This window comes from Rhinatrema bivittatum, chromosome 7 (assembly GCF_901001135.1).
Source record: "Rhinatrema bivittatum chromosome 7, aRhiBiv1.1, whole genome shotgun sequence".
Lineage (NCBI taxonomy): Eukaryota > Metazoa > Chordata > Amphibia > Gymnophiona > Rhinatrematidae > Rhinatrema > Rhinatrema bivittatum.
This window is the reverse complement of record NC_042621.1, coordinates 169,950,032-169,977,225: the sequence shown is the minus strand read 5'-3', so window position 1 is coordinate 169,977,225 and position 27,194 is coordinate 169,950,032. Positions and strand designations below refer to the sequence as shown.

The following is a 27,194-nucleotide window of genomic DNA, read 5'->3' as shown; positions in this document are numbered from 1 at the left end:
AAATAACGGTCCCAGGATGCTCTGGAAAATGCACATTGTTCAGGTCCCCCTACCTGCCTCACACTCTAGGCATATACTTCTCTCACTGTAGTCCACGTATGGAGCCTCTCTTTGCAATGGGATAGCGCATTCAGTAAGTGGAGATATATTTAATCCACTTACCAATACCCTCCCTTTGGAAATAAGAAGTTGTAATGATCCCAAATTGTTTTAAAAAATACCTGAAAAACCACCTTTTTAAGATAGCTTTCAGTGACTAATCTGTCTTGTTTTGACCTTTTGTTTTAGAGATTAGTTGATTTTATATTTTGTGTTCGTATTTATGTTAGCTATAATCGGACATTTATTATTTTTTTTATTGTGAAATATTATAAATGTACTTTTGTAATCTTCCGTGAATATAAGAAGGGCGGAATAGAAATATTTTAAAATAAATAAATACAGTTGCTCAACTGTAACCGGTGATCTGTAAAGACAGCTATTCACCAGTCACACAAGCAGATCCTGCGTGGTACTAAGCAGAAGAAAATTCAAGCTTTCTGGGCAGCGGTCCAAGCTTCTCTCAGTTCCTGTTTAGCCAAGAAATATAAGGGCGAAAACACCTCCCAAGGGAAGGAGGGAGGGTTTTTGTGTGACAGGTTTACTGCTGTCTTCAGAGGACACTTATTTCAAGTAAGCACATTTGCATCCCCTGAAGATAAGAAGGCTCATCATGTCACACAAGTGAGACTCCCTAGTTCAGGGTTACCTTCAACTAAAAATAAGGGAAAAAGAAAAATCAACAGGTGGAAATATTTTGTTGGGGAAACACCCTTCTACATATATATTTTTTTAATTTAACAGGGAAGACAACACAAAAGAATAAAATGGAGCCATGGACAAAGAAAGCTGGGTTCTGTTCTTTAGGAAGGGTAATTTTCAAACAGCCTCTTTGTACCTGCAGATTTTAGCCCAAAATTTCAAAGTGGACTTATGTGCATGTAGATTTATGCACATACTTTAAAAAATGAGAAGCATGCACGTAAATCCTTTCTCCACCAATTCCACACCCCAGATGGCTTCTTGTGAGTGTATGTAATTGAGTTCCACACATACACTTTTAAATGCACAAGTTCCAGCTGATTTCAAAAGGTGATTTATGAGCAAAAACTGGGAGGTGGGTGGGTATGGGTGTCTGTGAGTGTAAATCCTGTTGAAAATCAATCCTGAAAAGGCCAGGGAGGACAGACAGTCCAAAGCTATCATCCCACCCCATATTCAGACAAAAATGGGATATGGATCGAACTTCAGATAATAGCCATGAACATTTCAAAGGAGATAGGTCTTAGATTGGCAATCAATATCACCATTGCCCTAACAGTGGGCCTTAATATGCACATTTGAGTTCAATCCTACACAGGTATAGTTTAAAAAAAATATCCAATTACATCTCCCTCAACATCCAAGACATGAGATCTGGTGACTAGATGTGGGAGTGGAGCAATGATCCCTGGTTATGCATAATTAACATTGAGGTAAACCTCAACCAGATCAGTTTCCTAAGGGATATTTCTAGCAGAATTGTAAACCAAATCTGTCTCAACAAAAAAGAAGGTAGAAGTATGGTAGTTCCCTAGTCCTTTCTGAGTTTTATCAAGGTTTTTGCTAGAGGGAATGAAGAAAACAAAGAAGACCTGCAACCAAAGAATAAAGTAGTAGTCTGCAGCTAATATGCATTTTGATTTCCTCCTGGAGAAGACAACTGGAACCTTCCTGCTCGAGATCGTTGCAAATAGATCAACTATTAGAGGATGATTTTCCTTGCTATGTCCTGGTTCAAGTGTTGAAACAGCCATTATTTCCAGAACATTTTCCTTCTTCACTAAGTATGTGGCCTTCAGGTCCACTCTGTTTCTTGACACAGGAAGTGAGTGCCTGTTTGTCCCTACTTGTTCAGGAATAACATAACTACCCGATTGTCTGGACTAGGACATTTTGTAGGTCACCAGATTTCTGAAAGCTTATAAAGTGTTTGGGACTGCCCTTAACTCCAAGAGATTTGTGTATAGCATTCTTTCCTGAAGGGACATGGAGCCCTGAATGGAAATATTGCCTATTTCCTACGGATCTAATCAACTGCCACTGCCTCACCTCCAATAAGGAGAAATTACTAATTACCTGATACTTTTCTTTAATGAAGTCAGGTTAATCCACACCAGTTGGTTTTGCACTTCTACCAGCAGATGGAGACAGTAAAACTGATATCACAGTATATATACCCCTGCAGTAACATCAGCCTGCCAGTATTCTCTGCAAAAGCCAACTATGGACAACTAAACATACATGATAACTTTAACAGACAGACAACCATTCAAACAGTTAACAGAAAAACATTGACTTCCGACAAGGAGTGTAATATCACATATCTAAGGATTGGCTCGACACTTACCAGTAATCCCCGGTGATGCAGCCACTCAGGACAATAGCACCACCATTCAGCAGCCAAGGGAGGGAAAGTGGATTAACCTATCTTCATTAAATAAAGAAAATGAAATTATCAGGTAAGAAGGAGAGAGATGTGGATGAATATCGCCTGTTAGGCACCTTGGGTGTCAAGTGGCATATCATGAGGTATTGGAGGTCTCTAAACCTCTCAGGAAGACGGACTGGCTGTTTATGCTCAACGGTGTGAGCAAACAGGGTGAGTCGGCATCGTGAGCTATGATAGACCACTGGATTAAGTAGGTTATTACGGTCGTGTATGTGGATATTGAGCAGCCATTGCCTAATCAGGTTAGGGCTCATTCCACTAGGGCTCAGGCATTGTCATAGGCAGAGATTAGATTGTTGTCTCCTGTCGAATTTTGCCGAGCTGCTACGTGGTCCCTCCTTACAAACCTTTTCCAGGCATTACTACCTGGATGTGCAAGTTCGGGAGGGCGCAGCCTCCACACATGCGATGTTGATCAGATTGTGGGCAGCCTCCCATCCTGTTCAGGAGTAGCTTTGGTACATCCCACTGTTGTGGATTAACCTGTCTGAATGCTAAGAAAGGAGAAATTACTCTTACGTGATAACTTCCTTTTCTTTAATGAAGACAGGTTAATCCACCTTCCCGCCCTTGGCTGCCGGTGTTATTGTCCTGAGTAGCTGGAGGCTCGCATCTGTCATGAGTAATAGTCAGTCCAGTGATCAAGAGGAACAATCTTCGTTAGACAATCCATTTGCAACTACCACTACAGTTGGATGCTGATCTTCACTGGTAACTGAAGCCATATAGAATAGTCCTGAGAATGTGGACTCTAACATGCAAGCAATGTGCGTTGAAGAGGACGCATATGAAGAGGATGTTGGGGAGGTACCCGTAATGGAGAAGGTTTTCATGGGTAATGATTCAGATGGATTGAATCAAATCACGGTGAACCTAGAAGATGTGGTAGGCCTGATTGACAAACTGAAGAGTAGTAAATCACCTGGACCGGATGGTATACACCCCAGAGTTCTGAAGGAACTAAAAAATGAAATTTCAGACCTATTAGTAAAAATTTGTAACTTATCATTAAAATCATCCATTGTACCTGAAGACTGGAGGATAGCAAATGTAACCCCAATATTTAAAAAGGGCTCCAGGGGCGATCCGGGAAACTACAGACCGGTTAGCCTGACTTCAGTGCCAGGAAAAATAGTGGAAAGTGTTCTAAACATCAAAATCACAGAACATATAGAAAGACATGGTTTAATGGAACAAAGTCAGCATGGCTTTACCCAGGGCAAGTCTTGCCTCACAAATCTGCTTCACTTTTTTGAAGGAGTTAATAAACATGTGGATAAAGGTGAACCGGTAGATATAGTATACTTGGATTTTCAGAAGGCGTTTGACAAAGTTCCTCATGAGAGGCTTCTAGGAAAAGTAAAAAGTCATGGGATAGGTGGCGATGTCCTTTCGTGGATTGCAAACTGGCTAAAAGACAGGAAACAGAGAGTAGGATTAAATGGGCAATTTTCTCAGTGGAAGGGAGTGGACAGTGGAGTGCCTCAGGGATCTGTATTGGGACCCTTACTGTTCAATATATTTATAAATGATCTGGAAAGAAATACGACGAGTGAGATAATCAAATTTGCAGATGACACAAAATTGTGCAGAGTAGTTAAATCACAAGCAGATTGTGATAAATTGCAGGAAGACCTTGTGAGACTGGAAAATTGGGCATCCAAATGGCAGATGAAATTTAATGTGGAAAAGTGCAAGGTGATGCATATAGGGAAAAATAACCCATGCTATAATTACACGATGTTGGGTTCCATATTAGGTGCTACAACCCAAGAAAGAGATCTAGGTGTCATAGTGGATAACACATTGAAATCGTCGGTTCAGTGTGCTGCGGCAGTCAAAAAAGCAAACAGAATGTTGGGAATTATTAGAAAAGGAATGATGAATAAAACGGAAAATGTCATAATGCCTCTGTATCGCTCCATGGTGAGACCGCACCTTGAATACTGTGTACAATTCTGGTCGCCGCATCTCAAAAAAGATATAATTGTGATGGAGAAGGTACAGAGAAGGGCTACCAAAATGATAAGGGGAATGGAACAACTCCCCTATGAGGAAAGACTAAAGAGATTAGGACTTTTCAGCTTGGAGAAGAGACGACTGAGGGGGGATATGATAGAGGTGTTTAAAATCATGAGAGGTCTAGAACGGGTAGATGTGAATCGGTTATTTACTCTTTCAGATAGTAGAAGGACTAGGGGACACTCCATGAAGTTAGCATGGGGCACATTTAAAACTAATCGGAGAAAGTTCTTTTTTACTCAACGCACAATTAAACTCTGGAATTTGTTGCCAGAGAATGTGGTTCGTGCAGGTAGTATAGCTGTGTTTAAAAAGGATTGGATAAGTTCTTGGAGGAGAAGTCCATTACCTGCTATTAGGTTCACTTAGAGAATAGCCACTGCCATTAGCAATGGTTACATGGAATAGACTTAGTTTTTGGGTACTTGCCAGGTTCTTATGGCCTGGATTGGCCACTGTTGGAAACAGGATGCTGGGCTTGATGGACCCTTGGTCTGACCCAGTATGGCATTTTCTTATGTTCTTATGTTCATATGTGCCCTTGCCCACAGAACAACCTCTAAGGTGCTGCCATCTACCCACTCACTGTGGATAAGGCCATACCGATGTTTCTGTCCGCATTCAGAAACTTGTGCCATCAGTGTCTGAATGTGACCTCCAGCAGGAAATCCCTTGTCTTGCTTCATGTTGAAAACGAATACTGAGATACTCCAGAGTCTAGGATGGCTACAGATTGCTCTTGGCTAAGTTCATCATCCAATCTAGTTCCTGTAGCAAGGAAATCAGCCTCAGCTGATTCTCTCCTGGCAGCTAAGTCCATGCCAGAAAACTGGCTACCGGACCGAGGCACTCGACTGAGGGAGGGATCTGCAGATATCACTTCAGGAAAACTCAACTGAGGGAGGGACCATACGAGTAGGGCAAATTAATTTCCTTCTTTTCTCCTTTTATTATTTTCTTTTTTAAAAACAATTTTTTTAAAGCAATCTCCAGCAGGGAGATGCATGTCCATCATCTGCTGGAGTCGGAGAATACTAGTGGGATGATGTCAGCGCAGGGATATATATACCGTGAATCAGATTTGCTCTGTTTCCATCTGCTGGTAGAGGAGCATAACCCACTGGTGTGGATTTATCTGTCTGAATGCTAAGAAAGTTGAATCCTCATCCCAGGCTGGATGCATCTGTGGTGAGAACAATTTTAAAAGGGTAATTCCTTTGTCAAACTGGAATGTGAGAGCCACCAAGAGCTCTTCATTAACAGATATAAACCTGAAGATGCTGCATGTCTGTGATCCAGTGAGACTCCATTGAGCTTGCCTTGTATGGAGGCATGCCATTGGAATTACGAGCACTGTGGAGGCCAAAAAGCCCAGTTTTCTCAACATGGATAAAGATTATGTCTGCTGACTCTGTATTCTCTCTTCCAGTACAACCACAATTTTGTTGGCTCTGTTTGTGGGAAGACAAACCATGGTCTGAGTCTCATCTAGCAAAACCCCAAACAAACTCCAATTAAGGGAATGGTTTCAAATGAAACTTGGGATAAGTGATGAACTCTAGTGACTGCAATACCCTGATGGCTATTTGTATTGATTTGCTTGCCTCAGACCAATGTGTTTTCGATCAGCCTGGTAGGGAAAGAAAATGAAACCCAAGCTTGTGTAAAAAAGGTGCAATAACTGCTAGGCATCTAGCTCAAGTTCATGAAGCTGAGGCAGGGCCAAAAGGCATTACATGGTAATAGAGATGTAGTGTCATACCAGAAATCTGAGATACTTTCTGTCTCTTGGGTATATTTGTATGGATGTAGGAGTCCTTCCAATTTAGCGAGCATAGCCTTTGCTTAGCAGTGGAAGAAGAGTGCCCACGAAGATAATCTGTAACTTTTCCCTTTTCAGGAATTTGTTTAAGGTCTTTAGGATTAATCAATCTGCTGTCTTCTTTGGGAACAAGATATATTTGGAGTAAAAGCACTGCCTTCTTTCCTGTGGTGGAATATGTTCGATAGCTTTGGCCTTTAAGATAGAAAAATTTTCTAGATTAGAGATCTTGGCTTTGGCTGAGCTGAACAACTTTGGGAGCAGGCAATTTGGAGAGATTGTGAATAGCCAGCTGTAACCATGTCTTTCAATGTGGAGAATCCAGCTGTCCAAGATTACAAAAGAACAGCCATTTGCAAAAGAAATCTTAGCCTTCCCCTCCACAGAGAGGTGATCCAGAAGACAGCTGGAAGTTTGCTTATCTCCTATGGATCTAATCAAAACCACGATTCCAATCTTGACTGGGTGGTAGCATAAGGTTTTGATCTTTTTGGTCTCACTGGCGAGGTTTTGAGCCCTGCTGTCTTGGCAATAGGGTCCCTGATACAATCTCTTCTGAGAAAGAGACTAGTTCTTTAGAAAGTCACTGGTGTCTTTGGGTGCTGAAGTTGGCTCAAATGGCAGTACAGAGGAACTGGTGTTGAAGGATAGTCCTTTATTACATCAACTGTGAGAAGCTACTTATGAATGAAGAATAGAAACCGATGCATGTGTGTGCACTCATAAATGTGTATATTGGGCATGCGAGCAACAATATGCTTAATTTTATATTGTGCGTGCAAGTACACACATTTAAAATATCGCTACCTTGCATGTGTGTGTGCAGCCTTTATGTGTGTACTCATACAAGTGACCATATGGATTTGAGAGGGAGAGAGAGAGACAATTCAAGACTTTATACATCTCCAACTTTAAGAGGGGCACTTTCAAATCAGGGTGGGGGGGGGGGTGGTGTTACAAGGGTCTACAGACCCTTGCACCTAGGCAGACCAATGTAACACTGCCTCCCCAAAAGCACACCTCAGATTGGCAACAGAAATAGGACACTTTGGTCTGACCCAGTATGTTAATCTTATGTTCTTATGTACTGGCAGTTTATATAAATATAAATAAATATAAATATAAGGGAGAAATTAGCTCAGCTTTCTGGATATGCATCACTGTCTCAAACCTCATAGCAGCAAGCTTGTTTGAACACTCAGGGAGCTGAGTCATTGTCAGTGCCAATGGAGACATCAACTGCTGGGTTGCTCTGTACTTCCGTCAAGAGACTCAATGCTCGAACTTTGACACCAATAGCATGTTGAGCAAATATCAGCAAAATTATCTTTTCCAACTCCCTGCTGAATAATGTAGATGATCACAATAGGGTAGGACTTGGACACTGTACATTCAGAAGAGCACTATGGAGGGACAACTCCAAGGCATCAGGATGGCTTGCAGTGACTGGTGTGGAGCAGTTTCAGCAAGGAAGGCCAAGCAACCTACAAACACACATGCCTACTTCAGATCATATTGAACGTCTGACACATCCAGGTCTAACCTCTGCTTGAAACTCAGAGCTTGCTACCTTTGGCTCTTGGTGCAAATCTTTGGAGGCCTTGCTTGGATATGGGCAGGAAGATCGAGATATGGTTCCACTCTCAGCCTCATCTTCAGAGCAAGGTGGCAAAGAGGCTAAGGATTTCTTTGGCGAGGCTGACCACTAGCACAAATGTGATCAGCTTTCTGGGCCATGTGTTGAGCCTTCAAGGCCAGCTTCTTGGGGCTGTGCTCAAGTTCACGGGCAAGGAAATGTTGGGATTACTACCTGATAATCCCCTTTTCCTTAGTGTAGACAGATGGACTCAGAACAAATGGGATAGTATCCGCGTGCTAGCAGTTGGAGACGGATCTGACGTCAGCACGGGGGGCGTATATATCCCCACAGGAAGCGTAGCTATTCAGTAATCTTCCTTGCAAAAGCTGTTATAGATGTGTGTACTGACGCTTAGCTAAAAAATGAAACAGGATTCCCCTGACCGATTGATAGTAGCTGGAGACCGCCAGCATTCCCAACCGGAAGGCGTGGGCACCTGGTAGAGTGTACGCTCTTATGGAAACAGATGACATGGCTTACCTTGAACCGGTGACACCCATGTACGCAGGCAGCTGGGCAGGATGCTGAGTCCATCTGTCTACACTAAGGAAAAGGGGATTATCAGGTAGTAATCCCAACATTTCCTGGCGTGTAGCCAGATGGACTCAGAACAAATGGGATGTACAAAAGCTTTACTCCCAGCCTGGGCGGGCGGCTGCCTGAGGCCCATGTAGTACTGCCCTCGCAAATGCCGAGTCCTCCCTGGCCTGGACATCCAGACGATAGAACCTGGAGAAGGTATGGAGGGAGGACCATGTCGCCGCTTTACAGATTTCCGCAGGCGATAGCATCCTGGATTCTGCCCAAGATGCCGCTTGTGCTCTGGTAGAATGAGCCTTGACTTGTAGAGGCGGAGACTTCCCAGCCTCTACGTACGCTGCTCTGACTTCTTTAATCCAGCGGGCGATGGTGGGCCGCGAGGCCGCTTCACCTAGCTTCTTCCCGCTGTACAGGACGAACAGATGGTCCGTCTTTCGTAGGTCTTGGGTAAGTTCCAAATATCTGGGCAGCAATCTGCCAATGTCGAGATGGCACAATAAACGCCCTTCCTCAGATTTCTTCAGACCCGCCGTGGTAGGCAAGGATATGGTTTGATTAAGATGAAACTGTGAAACCACTTTAGGTAGAAAGGAGGGAACCGTACGAAGATGGATAGCTTCTGGAGTGATTCTGAGAAAGGGATCACGGCAGGACAATGCTTGTAGCTCTGAGATGCGGCGGGCTGAACATACAGCCAGCAAGAATACCATCTTCAAGGTGAGAGAACGAAGAGACAGGCCCCGAAGGGGTCTGAAGGTGGACCCCGCGAGGAAATCCAAAACAAGGTTGAGGTTCCACAAAGGTACAGGCCACTTCAGTGGCGGACGAATATGCTTGACTCCCTGCAGGAAGCGAGAAACATCCTGGTGCTTGGCGATGGTCTTGCCATCCCTCCTGGGACCATAGCAAGACAGCGCAGCCACCTGAACCTTGATGGAGCTGAGGGAGAGACCCTTCTGAAGTCCATCCTGCAGGAAATCCAACACAATACACTGAAACCAAGCCAAGGAGGAGAGAAGCCGCGCCTATTACGGGCGCGGAGTACCTGAGCAAGGCCCCACAATGGCGTCCTCCACGGCGTGCCACGCCGCCGATCCTCTGTGCTTCGCAGACCCGTAGGAAGAGATGTACACCTTACCAGCGTCGGCGCTTCTCGGCTGGAACACAAGCGGTCTCCGGCTGCGGGGGAAGGGATCACCTCACCACCGCAATTGAGGATATGCACCCGCTACCTCGTCCACGCCGGGACCGAGGGCCTCGTAGGCTACACCCGAACGTCGTCCGGGGGCTATGTCACTGCCGCGGTTCGGCAGGACCGAGGACTTTCACCGCCGGGGGAGCACGGTAATCACCCCGGGAGCTCACTGCGGGAGGAACCCTTGGGTATCCACCGCAGGAGCGCGGGGCTCTAAGTCGAATAGACAGGAAAAACAAAGTAGAATCTAGAATGATAAGAAAAGAGAAAAATTAAAGTAGTCTTGGAAAGCACGCTCAACTAGCGTGCAGGCACTCCAAACTGCTTTGGAGACGGAAATTACTGAATAGCTATGCTTCCTGTGGGGATATATACGCCCCCGTGCTGACGTCAGATCCGTCTCCAACTGCTAGCACGCGGATACTATCCCATTTGTTCTGAGTCCATCTGGCTACACGCCAGGAAAATATGTTTTTATTTACAGGACTGAATCAAGAATGATGTTAAAGAAACCTCGAAACTCAATGCGGAAGGAACAAGTTTGGGACATTCATATGGGAGTATTTGGAGTTGATTAGTTTCCTGAAGCAGGAAGCATTAACTTCCGAAACACGGACTGTTGGATCAATGGTCTGTTTATTTTGTACCAATGGCTTTTCTTTACAAATGGGATATTTTTCGATTGGAGTAGCTGTTCCTCATGAGAGTTTAAGATAAATATTTTTTTAAAGAAACATTCACATGAAAATTTCACAAAAGTTTGGATGGCATTTAAAAAAACCAAAAAACCCCCAAAAAAACAGGATGGTAATGGTGGACAGACCAATGATTATATACTTCAGGCAGCAACATGAGTTGCATTTAATGTGCAGTAATGCATTTTGCCTTTAATATAATGGTCTTGCCTTTATAAAATATAACAGTGGATTGTTATTTTCCATTGGAGATTAGTGTTATATTTGAGAAAGGATTATTTTTATCATTGTTATATTTTTACTTTTCTGGAATTTATTCTTTTTCATTCCACTGTGCCATGCAATGTCATGTGACATGGTAAACCTACATTAGAGAAAATCAAATCATTCCATTTAAGATATATATATATTTTTTTTATTATTATTTTTGGACACTTGTCAAGTTTTTGATAAAATAAGCATACAGCTCCTTAGCATGTTCACACATTTACTCCATTTTATGGCTGTATAACTACGAGGCAACGAAACAGCATTGCTCCAACTTCTTTCTTCCCAAAACACACATTGTGTCCATATTTGGAAAATACAATACAAAGTGGTCTAAGTTTAAGACCAAGCCAGAAAGTGAGTGCTAGAATAAAAGGTATACAGTCCCGGAATTCCACATTAATTTTTAATGTCACATATTTTTATTATTTCATATTGGCAACTCCACTGTGTAAATCAGCAATTGTTTCAACAAGAAGGGTCCCCCGACACGGACCCGTGTTTCGCCAGGGGCTGCATCGGGAGGGACGCACAAAAGAGTTTAAATAAGTACAAGGTGTAGTCTTTAGGAATTATGACAGGGAGCGCTCCCTGTCATAATTCCTAAAGACTACACCTTGTACTTATTTAAACTCTTTTGTGCGTCCCTCCCGATGCAGCCCCTGGCGAAACACGGGTCCGTGTCAGGGGACCCTTCTTGTTGAAACAATTGCTGATTTACACAGTGGAGTTGCCAATATGAAATAATAAAAATATGTGACATTAAAAATTAATGTGGAATTCCGGGACTGTATACCTTTTATTCTAGCACTCACTTTCTGGCTTGGATATATTTTTGAGTGCTAGTTGTGCTCGGTTTGCTGTGGACCTAAGTTTAAGACCATCAGATATACAACTTACCCCCATTAGTACAAGTGCTTCTGCCTTGGCCTCCTCTGTCTGAGGAAGATGAAGGTTCATTTCATCTCCATCAAAGTCTGCATTGTATGGTGTGCAAACACATTCATTAAACCTGAAGGTTCGGTGAGGTTTTACTCTGGCCTACAAGAGAAAGAAACAGACTGCAGGACCAGGAGAAAGATTTATAGGATGTAACCAACATTTTTGTTATGGTATTGCCTTATCCATAGGAGGAAAAAGCTGAGACAGGGCCCAGGAAGCATCTTTTCAGTTCCCCTTTTCATTTTATAAACAGATTTAAATTTCTTTACACTTCCATACCTCTGGCTTTTCAGGGCAATAATCCAGACATGGCATGCTGCTCCATAATGTCATAACTCAAACATTCTCTGCTCTCCTATAATGGCAGGAGATGACAAGTGGTATGGGAAGAGCAGAACATATTCTCTTCAGGTAATAGAGTAGGACCACTGTAGTGACTAATTTGGGAGAATACAGAGCCCTTTTTTGGGCAGATTAATGCATTAACACAACTTACTATATGAGCCATGATGCTGAGTTTATGCAGTGATGGCTGTCGATTAAATAGCACTATATCCCCATCTATAAGATGCCTTTCCACTACATCTCCGTACTTAAGTTCCTGAGCTATCTTCTCACGGTTTCCATATTTCAAAAACCTGTAAGAGAGCAAAAGATTCCAGTCAGCACAAAGACAATCAGCTATAAGCCACCAGCTATCAGTCAACTTCAGCTGGTGGTGTTTTATATCCAAAAATAGGTGTATGGAAATAACTTTCAAAGCTTGCTCTTTCTGGTGTTAAAAGGTGAAATTTAGGTTTACCTGTTAAATTTCCTATCCTTCAGTCCTGCTACACCAGTCCAGACTAGTGGGTTCTCTCTGCCTACTAGCAGATGGCGAGAGGGAACATATCCTTTTTCAGTGACATCATCACTTAGTGTATTAAAGGTGGTGGTGCACCGGATATGGCCAGTAATCTTAAGTCAAAGCAATGGAAAATATCAATTGTCCCTAAAACACAATTAACTTTAGGAACAATAGAGATTTCATAAACAGGGGGGACAGAAGAAACTCCCCTGTCTGCTTAGAATGCAATCTAGCTCAGCAGGGACCAAATCAGTGCCACAGAGAGAAATAGCACAGAAGCAGCAGCCTCAGCTGCACCTCAAAGGCAAAAATAAAATTTTTCTGCCAAACGCAAGGTCTGTTGCCAAGGATAACAGTGAAAGCCCCAACTTCCCAGTGGGTCCTGGACTGATGTAGCAATACTCAAGGAAATGAAATTAACAGGGAAGATTAGATTTCACCTTCCTTATCATCCTCCTACTCCAATCCAGACTAAAGGGACATACCAAGCCCATTCCAACATGGGTGGGAAGACGACACTGCTGCTCCAAGAATACCTGCCCCAAGGCAGTATCTCCCTTGTCTTGCACAACTAATTTACAGTGTCTATGAGAGAAGATAAAGACCAACTGGCTGCCTTACAGATGTCCTCCAGAACCAGCACTGTAGATTCTGCTTAAGAGGAAGATTAAACCCTCATAGAATGAGCATGAAGCACGCTCGGAACCTGTTGACCCTTCAACAAAGGCTGAGGGGATAATCTGCATCTTGAAATCAGTATACTCCTTTCCTTATCATCCTGCTAAACCAGTTCAGACTAGTGAGTTATCGCTGCCTACTAGCAGATGGAAACCAAGGATATACCTTTTTCCAGTGAAGTCAACACTTAGTATATAGACTGGTGCTGTACCCGTGAAAGGCAGCTTCCGAATCCTTATTGCCCATATAAATCAAGAACGCTTCTACATTTGGCATGTAGATAACATTTTTGGTTTCCAAAAAAATACAAATTCACTGACCTCTTGATTAGCAGCAACAGAAAATTATGTCAGTGAATGAGAAACAGCAAATGTTGCTTACCTGTAACAGGTGTTCTCACAGGACAGTAGGATGTTAGTCCTCACATATGGGTGACATCACAGGATGGAGCCCAATCACGGAACACTTTTGTCAAAGTTTCCAGAACTTTGACTGGCCCCTACTGGGCATGCCCAGCATGGCAACAACCCTGCAGCCAGCAGGGGTTCCCCTTCAGTCTTATTTGAAAGCTACAGGCAGTGCTGAAAAATAAAATAACAAAATGTTACGAACCCAACACTGCGGGGCGGCGGGCAGGTTTCGTGAGGACTAACATCTTGCTGTCCTGTGAGAACACCTGTTACAGGTAAGCAACATTTGCTTTCTCACAGGACAAGCAGGATGGTAGTCCTCACATATGGGTGAGTACCGAGCTGAGGATGTCCGAACATGCACCAAATGTACCCAAAGGTGTGCAGGCGGCACAACAACTGGGGCGGAATTTGGTAGAGGGCATCCTGAACCCCACCGGGCAAGCGGAAGGGTGTTGGTACGTCACGTTGTAAACAGGTTATGAAGGCCAGACTGGCCGAAGATGGAATCCTGTCTTCCGGCTTTGTCCAAGCAATAGTGGGCTGCAAAGGTGTGGAGAGAATTCCAGGTAGCAGCCCTGCAAATGTCAGGAAGCAGCACCAATCGTAGGTGTGCTACCGAAGTCGCCATGGCCCTCACAGTGTGTGCTTTAACACGATCTTGGAATGGAATGCCCGCTTGCTGATAGCAGAAGGATATGCAGTCCGCCAACCAGGAGGAGAGAGTCTGCAAGGAAGGCCAAGCAACCTCCAAACATACATGCCTACGACCGACACATCCAGGTCTAACCTCTGCTTGAAACTCAGCTTGCTACCTTTGGCTCTTGGTGCAAATCTTTGGAGGCCTTGCTTGGATATGGGCAGGAAGTTTGAGATATGGTTCCACTCTCAGCCTCATCTTCAGAACAAGGTGGCAAAAAGGCTAAGGATTTCTTTGGCGAGGCTGACCACTAGCACAAATGTGATCAGCTTTCTGGGCCATGTGTTGAGCCTTCAAGGCCAGCTTCTTGGGGCTGTGCTCAAGTTCATGTGCAAGGAAAATATACGTTCTTTATTTACAGGACAGAATCAAGAATGATGGTAAAGAAACCTCGAGACTCAGTGCTAGTAGCTGCCTCTCCTATAGGCATATAAATAGTTGCATATTGTGAAGGCCTCCCCAGAGGCACTCTCACTCCCTCCCTCTCCCTTTCCTCCCAAGCCAAGAAAAGCCTGAAATGTAATTCGAAAAAATTATTGCGAATTGTGTTACGGCCGTTTTGGGCATATCGCACAGCTTAACGCCAGGAAAAAGGTGTACTTATTTCCGGCATTAAAACTGTGCGATATTGCCCCTCATTTTCATAAATCCCAGCCAAACTCCTCTCTAATTCCGCCCCTTCCCAAAATCTGCATTCGCGCCGTGCACTAGTGCTATTATCGCATGCGTTGTGACGATAACATGTGCATTAATGCCATAATGCATTTTGATGAATGACCCTGTGAGATTGGAAATCCTCTGAGGACAGGGCACCTACAGTACCTGAATGTAATCTACTTTGAAGAGAAGGCAGAATATAAATCAAAAATTAAAATTAAATTACACATGCTCAGAGGGATCTCTAAGAATTTCCTGAAAATGTGTCCATTTTGGTACCTTCAAGATGTCATTCATATGTGTGCCTGAACTTCAGAGAATACCTGTCTATTTTATTTTTAAAATATTTATTATACTGCTGTATCCACAATTCTAGGCAGTTGACAAATGGGCATCCATGAAATCTTTTACACTTTATAAGACAATATGACTAAAATGTAAAAATATACAAAGCAAACAAGAAAAAATTAGAGGTAAGCAAGCTACAGTTTTTGAGTTGTAGTGTTTGTTTATACTATTTGGAGACCACCTTGGTGCTTCTAGAGTGAGATAAGGGTGCTGACTAGTTGCTTGTTATTCACTATATGTTTGTGATTTATCATATCCCCCCTCAGCCTTCTCTTCTCCAAGCTGAACAGCCCTAACCTCTTCAGCCTTTCCTCATAGGGGATCTGTTCCATCCCCTTTATCATTTTGGTTGCCCTTCTCTGTACCTTCTCCATCGCATCTATATCTTTTTTGAGATGTGGCGACAAGAACTGTACACAGTATTCAAGGTGCGGTCTCACCATGGAGCGGATACAGAGGCATTATGACATTTTCCGTTTTATTAACCATTCCCTTCCTAATAATTCCTAACTGTTTGCTTTTTTGACTGCTGCAGAACAATTTCAAAGTATTATCCACTATGATGCCTAGATCTTTTTCCTGGGTGGTAGCTCCTAATATGGAACCTAACATTGTGTAACTACAGCAAGGGTTATTTTTCCCTATATTCAACACCTTGCACTTGTCCACATTAAATTTCATCTGCCATTTGGATGCCCAATCTTCCAGTCTCACAAGGTCCTCCTGTAATGTATCATAATCCTCTTGTAATTTAACTACTCTGAATAATTTTGTATCATCCGCAAATTTGATAACCTCACTTATCGTATTCCTTTCCAGATCATTTATACATATATTGAAAAGCACCGGTCCAAGTATAGATCCCTGAGGCATTCCACTGTTTACTCTTTTCCACTGAGAAAATTGAACATTTAATCCTACTCTGTTTCCTGTCTTTTAATCAGTTTGTAATCCACGAAAGGACATCACCTCCTATCCCACTGATCAGTTTTGCCTCCCTTCCAGCAGATGGAGACAGAGAAAGTTTCACTGACACTGGCATATAATCTGGAGTGCTACCCGCAGTCCCTCAAAATTGATCTGTAGCCAAGCCAAGATTCTTCCCATAACAATTCAAATTAAAGACAATAACCTCCCACAATGAGCAGGAGAAAAAAGTGGAATCCACCCTAGAAAAATCTTTTCTTTGCAACTCCATACCAGGAGAACAAATCTGAAATCCTGAACAGCTCTGCAGTCTATATACAATAGAAAAATACGATAGAAATTTGAGCGGACTCTCCTCCTCAAGCAGGGTGGGACTCTGGACTGATCAGTGGTATTCCAGGAACAAAAAAGCAGGTAAGAACCAATTTTCCTTTCCTGTTCATACTAGGATCAGTCCAGACTCCTGGGATGTACCCAAGCTTCCCTAACTAGGGTGGGACAGAGTGTCCTGCTCAAAGAACACTCTCAAAGTTGATGACCTCTGGGGCCTGGACATCTGAACCATGTCTGGCAAAAGTGCACAACAACTTTCAAGAAGCTGCCCAGCAAATTCCTTATGGTGACACTTGCTGGCACTCAGCCCAGGAAGCTGCTTATGACCGAACAGAGTGAACCCTCAATCCCAATTGAAAGGACGCCCCTTACGGATTTAAGACAAGCTTATTGCCTCATTCAACCACTTCGCTATTATGTACTTTGAGTTTTTCTGCCACTCCTTAGGCCCACGCCATAGCACAAATATATGGTCAGACACCATGAAGCTATTGGTGACCTTAAGGTAACGCAGCAAAGCCTGCTTCACATCCAGTCATCGCAGGTCCCTAGTGTGTGGAGTTGACGCGTCCAAATCTGGGAAAGCCGGGAGCTCTGTCTGACTCAGATGGAATGCCGACTCAACCTTCGAAAGAAAGGAAGCCACCGTCCGCAAGGAGATCCCTGAATCCGAGATCTTCAGAAAGGGTTCCCTACACGACAATGCTTGTAGTTCCGAAATTCTTCTGGCCAAACAGATTGCTATCAGAAAAACCACCTTCAAAGTGAGATCCTTCACAGTTGCCCTCCTTAGAGGCTCAAAAGAAGTTACACACATTCTTTTTAGAACTAAGTTAAGATTCCATAAAGGGTATATTTCCTGCACTGGAGGATGCAGATGTTTTGCCCCCCCCCCCCCCCCAAATGAAGCAGACCACATCCAGCTAAGCAGCCAAAGACTTTCCATGCACCTTGCCATGAAGACAGCCCAAGGCCGCAACTTGTACTTTGAGAGAGTTAAAGGCTAAGCCCTTCGCCAATACTTTTTGCAAAAAGGTTAAGATGTGAGTTATCGAGGTCTGAGTAGGTCTTACTCCCTGACCCATACGACAGGACTTGAAGACTCTCCAGATCCTCACATAGGACAAGGAAGTGAAAGTCTTTCTAACCTGCAACAAAGTGGAAATGACATCCTCTGAATATATTTTCTCTCTCAAATACCTCCTCTCAAAAGCCAAGTCACAAGACAAAAGCAATCCATGACAAAAATATTGGACCCTGACAAAGATCCTTTATTGCATACTATGTAAATATTCACTGTAAATGTGTTTTACTATGTAAATATTCCTGTCCCTTTTCTCTTTTTTCCTCCTATCCCAGTTGGTAATTTCCTTGTTCATTGTAACTATTATTTTCTGCACCAGTTCAATTACCCTAGTTCTATGTTTATTACACGACTTGTTAAATGTAAACCGACTTGATGCAACCTTTGGTCGTGAAAGCCGGTATAGAAATTAATAAATAAATAAATAAAATAAATAAGCTTCGGCAAATGAGCAAGCCACAGACAGTCTACTGCCAGGTGGATTAAGTCCGCAAGCCACAGCCGCCATGGCCACCCTAATGCTACCAGGATCACTTCACCAGGATGAATTTTTATCTGCCTTATTACTTTTCCAGCCAGCGGCCACCGGGGGGAGGGGGGGGAAGACACGTAAAGAAGAATCCCTTGCGGCCAAGGTAGTACTAGGGCATCGACCTCTTCTGCCCCGTGATCTATTCTGCAACTGAAGCGAGGTGCCATCTTCAGAGGTGCTCCCTTGTCTATTTTCTCCTTGGTTTGCTGCTCCGGCAAGGCTTCTTCCTGCTCTGTCTGCTCTCTCCACTAGAGAGGCAGCGGAAGCAAAGCCCGGAGCAGGAAAGCCATGCTCGTGCATTGCCGCACAAGCAGCAGGCGGTCCCGCATGCCATTCAACTGCATAGAAGAACTGCTGCACCAGAAAAAGGAGGCCCGACTGTGTGGCTGACAAGCACCGCCACACCACACCAGCAAAGAAGGCCAGACTACGTGGTCGACAAGCCCTGCTGCCCAAGAACTCCCGTCGCAGCAGTAATCAAGCACTCCGGCTCCACCCGCAGCCTCCCCAGCTGCTGTAACATTGCAGCTTCCTTCAATCTCTTTTCTGTTTTTTTAATTTTTTTTTAAACTTTAATAAAATCACCCAAGAAGGAAAACAATCAAAGAGTACTTTCCTGTGTGGCAGAAGAGCTGTGCGACTCCAAACTGAAGGGAACTGGCACCACCAGATATGCACCCCCAGCAGCGAAACGACAAAGCCAGGCAAGGGTCCCTGACTCCCTGCTCTTCCACCTCAGAACCAGGAGGGATAGCCCCACCAGGGCCTAGAAACCTCCTGGGAGGAATTCCTCAAATTATCTTCTTTTTTTTTTTTTTACCTGCATGGATTGCACCTCTACCATCTGCTGGAGACAGAGAAATACTGAGGGACTGCAGGTAGCACACCAGGTTATATGCTAGTGTCAGTGAAACTCTGTCTATTTGTGGATGATACTAAGATCTGCAACTGAGTGAACACGCCAGAAAGAGTAGAGAATGAGACATGATTTAAGGAAGCTTTAAGAGTGGCTGAAGATATGGCAGCTGGGATTCAATGCCAAGAAGTGCAGAGTCATGCATCTGGGATGTGGTAATCCAAAAAAGCTGTATGTGATGGGGGGGGGGGGGGGGGGGATGTGAAAGGCTGCTGTGCATGGAGCAGGAGAGGGACCTTGGGGGTGATAGTGTCTAGCAATCTGAAGATGGCAAAACAATGTGACAAGGCGATAGCTAGAGCCAGAAAAATGCTGGGATGCATAGAGGAATAAATAGTTAAAAAAAAAAAAAAAGATAATCCCCTTGTACAGGTCCTTGGTGATGCTTTACCTGGAGTATTTGTGTTCAGTTCTGGAGACCGTATCTCAAAAGGGACAGAGACAGGATGGAGGCAGTCCAGAGAAGGGCGACCAAAATGGTTGAAGGACCTAAATACATATAACCCTGGAGGAGAGGAGATGCAGGGGAGATATGATACAGACCTTCAGATACCTGAAAGGTTTTAATGATGCATAATTGACAAACCTTTTCCATTGGAAAGAAATCAGTAGAACTAGGAGTCATGAAATGAAACTCCAGGGAGGACGACTCAGAACCAATGTCAAGAAATATTTCTTCACGGAGAGGAGGTGGTGAAGACAAAAACGGTGAAAGATTTCAAAGGGGCATGGGATAAACACTGTGGATCCCTAAAGGCTAAAGGATAGAAACGAAGAAATGAGTGCATGGCGGTAACTTACTGATGTGGCAGTTTCTACCCTTAACCAATAAGCCACAACTCCATCATTGTTCTCTGCTTCAATGGCAGAGGGAAAGAAGAAAAAAGGGGAATTAAATATAGACAGCAAACAAATAGGATATTGAATTTTGCGGTCTGGGAAAAATAAACATAGGGGTAACTTGCTGATGTGACTGTTACTACCTTTAATCAATAAGTCTGAAACTTTTGATGCAACTCCAACTTTACTCTCAACTCCAACATTACTCTCTGCTTCTATGGCAGAAGGTAACGAAACTGGACTCTAATAGCAACCAACAAGGGCCATGACTGACAGTCTGGGAAACTGATAAGAATGGGGGGGACTTGTATGGCTCAATAGAAACAACTATAAACTTGCCGGGCAAACTGGATGGTCCGTTGGTCCTTTTCTGCCAGCATTTCTATGTATGTTTCCATCTGTTGGAAGGGAGGCAAAACCTAGGAGTCTGGACTGAACCGGGTATGAACAGGAAAGAGAAATTTTCTTACCTGCTAATTTCCTTTCCATTAGTCCTGCTATACCAATACAGCTCTTGACAAGTGGGTTGTTTCTCCCTACCAGCAGATGGAGGCAGACCATACTGTTTTCTCACTGTGACATCACAGCCACTACTTAGGGTAACGCTGGATAAAGCACCACCATTTGCTGGAGATGGGAAAGACTGCATTCCTGCTGCTTGGCACCTCGCCTAAAGTAGTGGCTGTGATGTTACAGTGAGAAAACAGTATAGTCTGCCTCCATCTGCTGGCAGGGGAAAACTACCCACTTGTACTGGTGTAGCAGAATGAGTTGGAATAAGGGATTGAAGCACAGCATTCTGAAAATGCCTTCTCCCAGAGCGGTGGTTAGAAGCAACAAAAAAAAAAAAAAATAGCCAATGAGATGAACCCCATTAAAACAATACATATCAAAGAAACAAAACAAAATAACCACTGGCATAACATAAAAATAAAAGTTGCAAAAAGAAAACTCAGAAAACTTGAAAAAACCTGGAGAAAACATAAAACAATTGAAAATCTAACTAAATTCAGGAAACACCTGGCTCACTACAAACAACTAAAACTAAATACCAAAAAAGAATACTATAGTAACAAAATTGAAAAGTTTGCCAATAACCCAAGAACCCTATTCTCTATAGTAACAAATCTCACAACCGACAAGCAAGAATCACCTCAAAGCTTACCTGAAACAAAATGTAATGAAATAGCCAAATTTTTTAGAGACAAAATATTAAACTTAAGAAACAAACTCCCAAAAAACACCAAACAAGCCATCGTAATGCAAAAAAGGGATGTTAACCCATGGTCTGCATTTACAGAAATATCAGAACTAGTAGAGTCAATGATAAAAAATACAAACCCTGCCCCCCACCTAATCGATACTATACCTACATCAGAGATAAAAAAAGACCACCAAAATAGTAGCCCCAACATTAACTAACATCATAAATCTATCCTTAACAGAAGGATTAATGCCAGATATTCTAAAAGGGGCAATCATAAAACCAATAATCAAAAAGAAAAACAGTGACCCTCTAATTCTCAATAACTACCGCCCAGTCTCAAACCTCCCTTTAATAGCCAAACTAATAGAAAAAACAGTACAGAAACAGCTAGCCGAACACCTAGACAATAACAACATACTATACCCTTCACAACACGGCTTCCGTAAACACTACAGCACTGAGACATTACTTCTCTCACTGACAACATCTTAAGAGGTTTTGATAACAGCAAACACTACATCCTTGTAATGCTAGACTTATCCGCAGCCTTTTGATACGGTAAACCACCAAACATTACTAGAAAGACTGAAAGAAATTGGATTATGTGACAAAACGATAAATTGGTTCAGATCTTACCTCAGCAATAGATTCTTCCAAGTCCAGATAAAAAACACTCTATCAGAAAAACTTAAACTTGAAACCGGAGTACCTCAGGGCTCAGCATTGTCTGCCACCCTCTTTAACATATATATGCTGCCCCTATGCCATCTGCTGGCAGGCCTAGGGATAATTCACTACATCTACGCAGACAACATCCAGTTAATTCTACCAATAGACGACACAATTGAAAAAACACTAGGATTAGCAAACATGTACCTAGACATAATAAAACAACTACTCACCCAAATGGAACTGGTCATTAACATTGACAAAACTGAATTCCTACACCTTGAAAAAAAACATACTGAAATCATTAAAACCCCAATAGCTCTAAAAAAAACAACCAGAAAATAGAACTTGCCGAAAAAGTAAGAAATCTGGGGGTAATAATGGATTCAGAAATTAATCTAAAGCAACACATATCATTAAAAGTAAGGGAAGGATACGCAAAACTTATGGTCCTAAAAAGATTGAAGCCATTACTCACACCTGCCCACTTCAGAACAGTTTTACAAACACTTGTTTTCTCCAGCACTGATTATTGTAATGCACTCTTACTAGGACTCCCCAGCACATCAATAAGACCACTCCAAATACTTCAAAATACTGCAGCCAGAATACTGACGGGAAAAAAAAAGGAGGGACCATATAACTGAAACATTAGCAGACTTACACTGGTTGCCAATCGAATACAGGATAAAATACAAGGCCTTATGCACCATACACAAACTAATATATGATGTAGATGCCTCTCCTCTCTCTACCAATGTTGAATCCTTACTCTCAACTCTCAGAGCCATGGGTTTTGAACAAATCATAAATAAACCAACCCACAAAGCAGGTCACACACTTGATCTCATATTCATCAATTCTAACCTGTCTTACTATAATTCTCCAGACTGCACACCCCTGTACCTTGGTCGGACCACTCCCTGATATCAACTACTCTCTCCACCAAAGTAAAGCCTATTGAATCTCAACATCAATCTACCATCCACTTCCGGAAAGCATGCCCCTCCGACACTCTTAGCGAACATCTAACTAAAGATCTACCTAATATGGATATCTCCAACCCCAACGCGGCCCTTCTCTCTTGGAGCAACATCATGGAATCAATAGCCAACAAACTCTGTCCTAAAATGTCAAAAACCATCAATTGGTCACAAAAAAAGAAACAACCTTGGTTCTCCCCAGAACTGAAACTGATGAAGCTAGACCTCAGACACAAAGAAGGCTTATGGCGTAATAACCACAACACCACAACTCTATCTGATTACAAACGTACCCTGCATTTCTACAAGATCTCTATTCTACAGACAAAAAAAAAATTCTATGCTAGCAGAATCCACGACATACAATACGATGCCAGGGCCCTGTTTTCCTTCGTATCCCAACTCACAAAACCTTCTGCCCCTACTATCCCAGATGAACAGGCTCAATCAAAAGCCAATGAACTAGCACGCTTCTTCCAAGATAAAATCACAAACACACTGGCACTCCTTCCTACCAACCCAATGACCCCAGCTCTAGACTCCAATCCCACCCATCATCCCAGAGCCACCCTCGACTCCTTCGATCCTACAACCACTTTGGAGATAGAATCAACCCTTAAAAAAATGAAACCATCCAGCCATCCGACGGACCACATCCCTACTAAACTTCTGCTCCTCATCCCCAGCACCATCTCTAGAGCACTGACTAACTTCATAAACTGTTCCCTAACTCAAGGAAACTACCCAGATGAGCTAAAATCTGCATCTCTCAAACCCCTCTTAAAGAAACATAACTTGGATACAAAAGAACTCTCCAATTACAGACCTATATCCAACCTTCCGTTTCTAGCAAAGCTCACAGAGAAAATTGTGAACACACAACTCTCTGACTACCTCGAGGAACATAAAATACTTTACCCCTCACAGTACGGTTTCCGGAAATCCTCCAGCACAGAAACCCTCCTCATCTCCCTATCAGACCACATCCTCCTGGGTCTTGACAAAGGGCTTTCATACCTACTGGTCCTCCTAGATATCTCAGCGGCTTTCGATACGGTAAACCATGCCATTCTTCTAAACCGCTTATCTGACAGTGGAATCGCTGGAATCGCCCTCAGATGGTTCAACTCTTTCCTCAAAAATAGAAGCTACAAGGTTAGAGTCAACAGAGAATCACCAACTTATAAAGCAACACTAGGTGTCCCACAAGGCTCTTCTCTATCCCCTACCCTCTTCAATATCTACTTACTGCCCCTCTGCCATCTGCTCACAAACCTAAAACTAACACATTACCTCTATGCAGATGATGTGCAGATATTGATCCCCATAAAAGATTCTCTGCCAAAAACGCTCGACTACTGGGAAAATTGCCTGAAGTCCATAAAAAGCCTCCTCTCTAGCCTGAACCTGGTTTTAAACGCATCCAAGATGGAAATCCTTATCTCATCTCCCCTGAACACTCGACCAATACCAACACTACAGCTCTGGACCCACAGATCTCTCAAACTAGAGATTTAGGAATTATACTAGACAATCATCTAAATCTAAAGAAATCAATTAATAATATCACCAAGGACTGTTTCTATAAGCTTCAAGTTTTAAAAAGAATCAAACCCCTTTTCCACTTTCAGGACTTTAGAACCATCCTTCAATCCACGTTATTTTCGAAAACAGACTACTGCAATGCCTTACTACTGGGGCTCCCCATTTCAGCCACAAAACCTATACAAATGCTCCAGAACGCAGCAGCTAGAATCCTAACCAATACCAACCGCCGTGCTCACATTACCCCCATCCTTCGAAACCTGCATTGGCTGCCAATAAAATATAGAATTCTATATAAAGCTCTCATGATAATCCACAAATCTATTCACCAACAGCTCACACTAGACCTTCAGAACCCTCTCAAACACCACTCGTCCGAAAGACCCATCAGAGAAGCTTATAAAGGGACCCTTCAAGTCCCACCTTCAAAATACACCCGTCTTAAAACCACCAAAGAACGTTCCTTCTCCACAGCAGGCCCGGTACTCTGGAACAGACTTCCGACTGACCTAAGACTGGAACCTTGCCTTCATACCTTTCGAAGACAACTGAAGACGTGGCTTTTCCTCCAAGCCTTCCCCTAGTCAAAATGTCACTTCGAACTCAGCCTAAGGAATGAGATAATTACCAATCTCATAACCAGTTATATATTATTTATTTGTTGCTTTTCCACTCTACCTTTCTTCCTGGCTACTCTAGCCCCCAAGTTCAATGCCCTTGTTTTATGTAACTTTGCTTGATTCAGCCTTCTCGTTTTTGGTTACACTTGTTCATCCCCTAAGTTCCATGTAAACCAGCCTGATGTGAATTCTATTCGTGAAGTCCGGTATAGAAATATATATTAAATAAATAAATAAATGATAAAGAAGCAGACTGGCTAAACACAGCCCTTCGAGTCCATGTCCCACAAAGAAACCTTCGTTCAGCTAATAAAGCACTACTAACAATCCCTTCAGTAAAATCAGCAATACTAACCCAAGTAAGAGAAAGGGCCCTATCCTTGGCAGGGCCCATCCTATGGAACACAGTGCCCACCGAAATCAGATTGCAGAGTGATATCAAATTTTTTAAGAAAACCTTAAAAACATGGCTCTTCAAACAAGCCTTTCCTAAAGAAACGGGAGGTTAGAGAGGAGGAGGAGAGAAAAGTCAGAGAAGTGCAATTGAAAATGAAGTTTTAACAGTCCTTAAAAATGCATATTAACATAACTATGAAGAGTATCTCAATAACACACCCAGAATTGACCATCACTACTCAAACATTGATTTTATTAATGAGTTTGTAACCGTACTTATTTGGCACCTGTTAGAATGTACAACATACATATACATACATTATTTGTGCCTGTTTGTAAACTGTTGCGATGGTACCTAACTTAGCGACGGTATAGAAAAGTTTTTAAATAAATAAATAAATAAATAAATGTTCTAAGATCTGATACTTGAAATTGAGAGATATCAGAAAGCTCTGGAGAGTTAGTCACAGCAAAAATGCAGCTGCTGAAGAAAGAAAAAGTCCAATGCTCATTCACCATGGGAAATGCTATCTTACATGCTCAGAGATCTGTAAGCATTTCCTGAAAAGTGCTGCAAAAGAAGTGTGTCAGTATCATCAGGATGACTACATGTGAGACAACAGTGAACTGATTGTTTTTAAGAAAATAAAACCTATAAAACAGAGAGAAAGCACAAGCATGGCTGGTGAAAAGTGCAAGCAATACACTGAACACTGTGCATTACCAAAAGCAGTAGGAATATACCTTTTCATTTGGGTATATCTTTGCTGAATGAAATTGGCTCCAGGATGAAGTTCAGGCCCATTGCAAACAAGTTTCCTCATAAACGTTATGTTTGCCTTGTTCACCTAGAATATAAAAGGCCAGAAAAGAACATGGATACAAAAATCTTGAAATTCTTTTATTGTTTACTAGCTGGGCAATTTTCTAGACCCAGCTGCTGATTTCTACAAAGATTTGTTACAGCCTGGACAATTTGTCAATCATTATCATTAAGCTTGAAAATGCAAATCTGTGCATCGGATAAAACACCAAAAAGATATCTTATTACATTACATTATTCTGTTTTAACACACAAATATATATTTCTCTTAAAAAAAAAAAAATCAGCAAACTGTATTTGACTTTCACTGTGCTCTGTATTATAAATTGATGTCCTAGTATTGTGGCACAAGAACATACATAGGAGTGCAAAGATTTACTTCTTTATACAAATGTCTGTCATAACTAGAAATCACCATGCGTAGGCATGAAAATGTACCTCAGCTCTCCTCTTCCCATATTTTATCTGTTAGCTACACAACACTGAGATAAGGTATATATTTAAGACCCATGTCTGTTCTGCTGAAAACATTTATTCTGAGCTCACTGAACAGCACAAACCATTTACTAAGTTTTGGGGTTTTTTTTGTTTGTTTGTTTTAAACTAGTAGGCCTTGCTTAGCTGGATCATAAAAGAGAAACAGTTGAGGAGATTTTCTAAATGGTTTGGATCTTTCCAAGTAATATAAAAGAGCTCTTCTGCAGTCCAAGTTATGAAGAGTTTGATTCAGCTTTTCTGGAATGAGGTTTCAGAAAAAAATGTTGGAAGCACAATGGACTGATTTAAATTAAATTGAGAAACAGCCTTTGCTTAAAACTTTGAGTGAGTTCTCAACATTATTCTTAAAGATTTTATGTGCAGGGAGCATGGAATACCAGACTTGCAGCTCACTTACTTTGCATGCTGAGATTACTGCTATTATAAATTAGCTCTTTCCCAGAGAGAAATTTAAAGACCAAATCATTGGAGATCCTGTACCTCCTTGTTTGTTTATGCAATACATCACTACTTGATTGATCGTCTGGAT

At 42.5% G+C, this 27,194-nt stretch overlaps 1 protein-coding gene across 3 annotated transcripts in view; it reads right to left on the bottom strand.

Annotated features, from left to right (window-relative positions):
- The window catches only part of POLR3A (RNA polymerase III subunit A), a 222,880-nt gene that overhangs the window by 119,075 nt on the left and 76,611 nt on the right, over positions 1–27,194 (bottom strand). For all 3 annotated transcript variants that reach the window (XM_029609511.1, XM_029609509.1, XM_029609510.1), the window contains exons 9-11: positions 26,089–26,192; positions 12,149–12,290; positions 11,611–11,751 (exon numbers count right to left, since the gene is read on the bottom strand). In XM_029609511.1, coding sequence (XP_029465371.1) covers positions 11,611–11,751; positions 12,149–12,290; positions 26,089–26,192 — 387 coding nt within the window. The remainder of the gene's footprint in view (positions 1–11,610; positions 11,752–12,148; positions 12,291–26,088; positions 26,193–27,194) is intronic.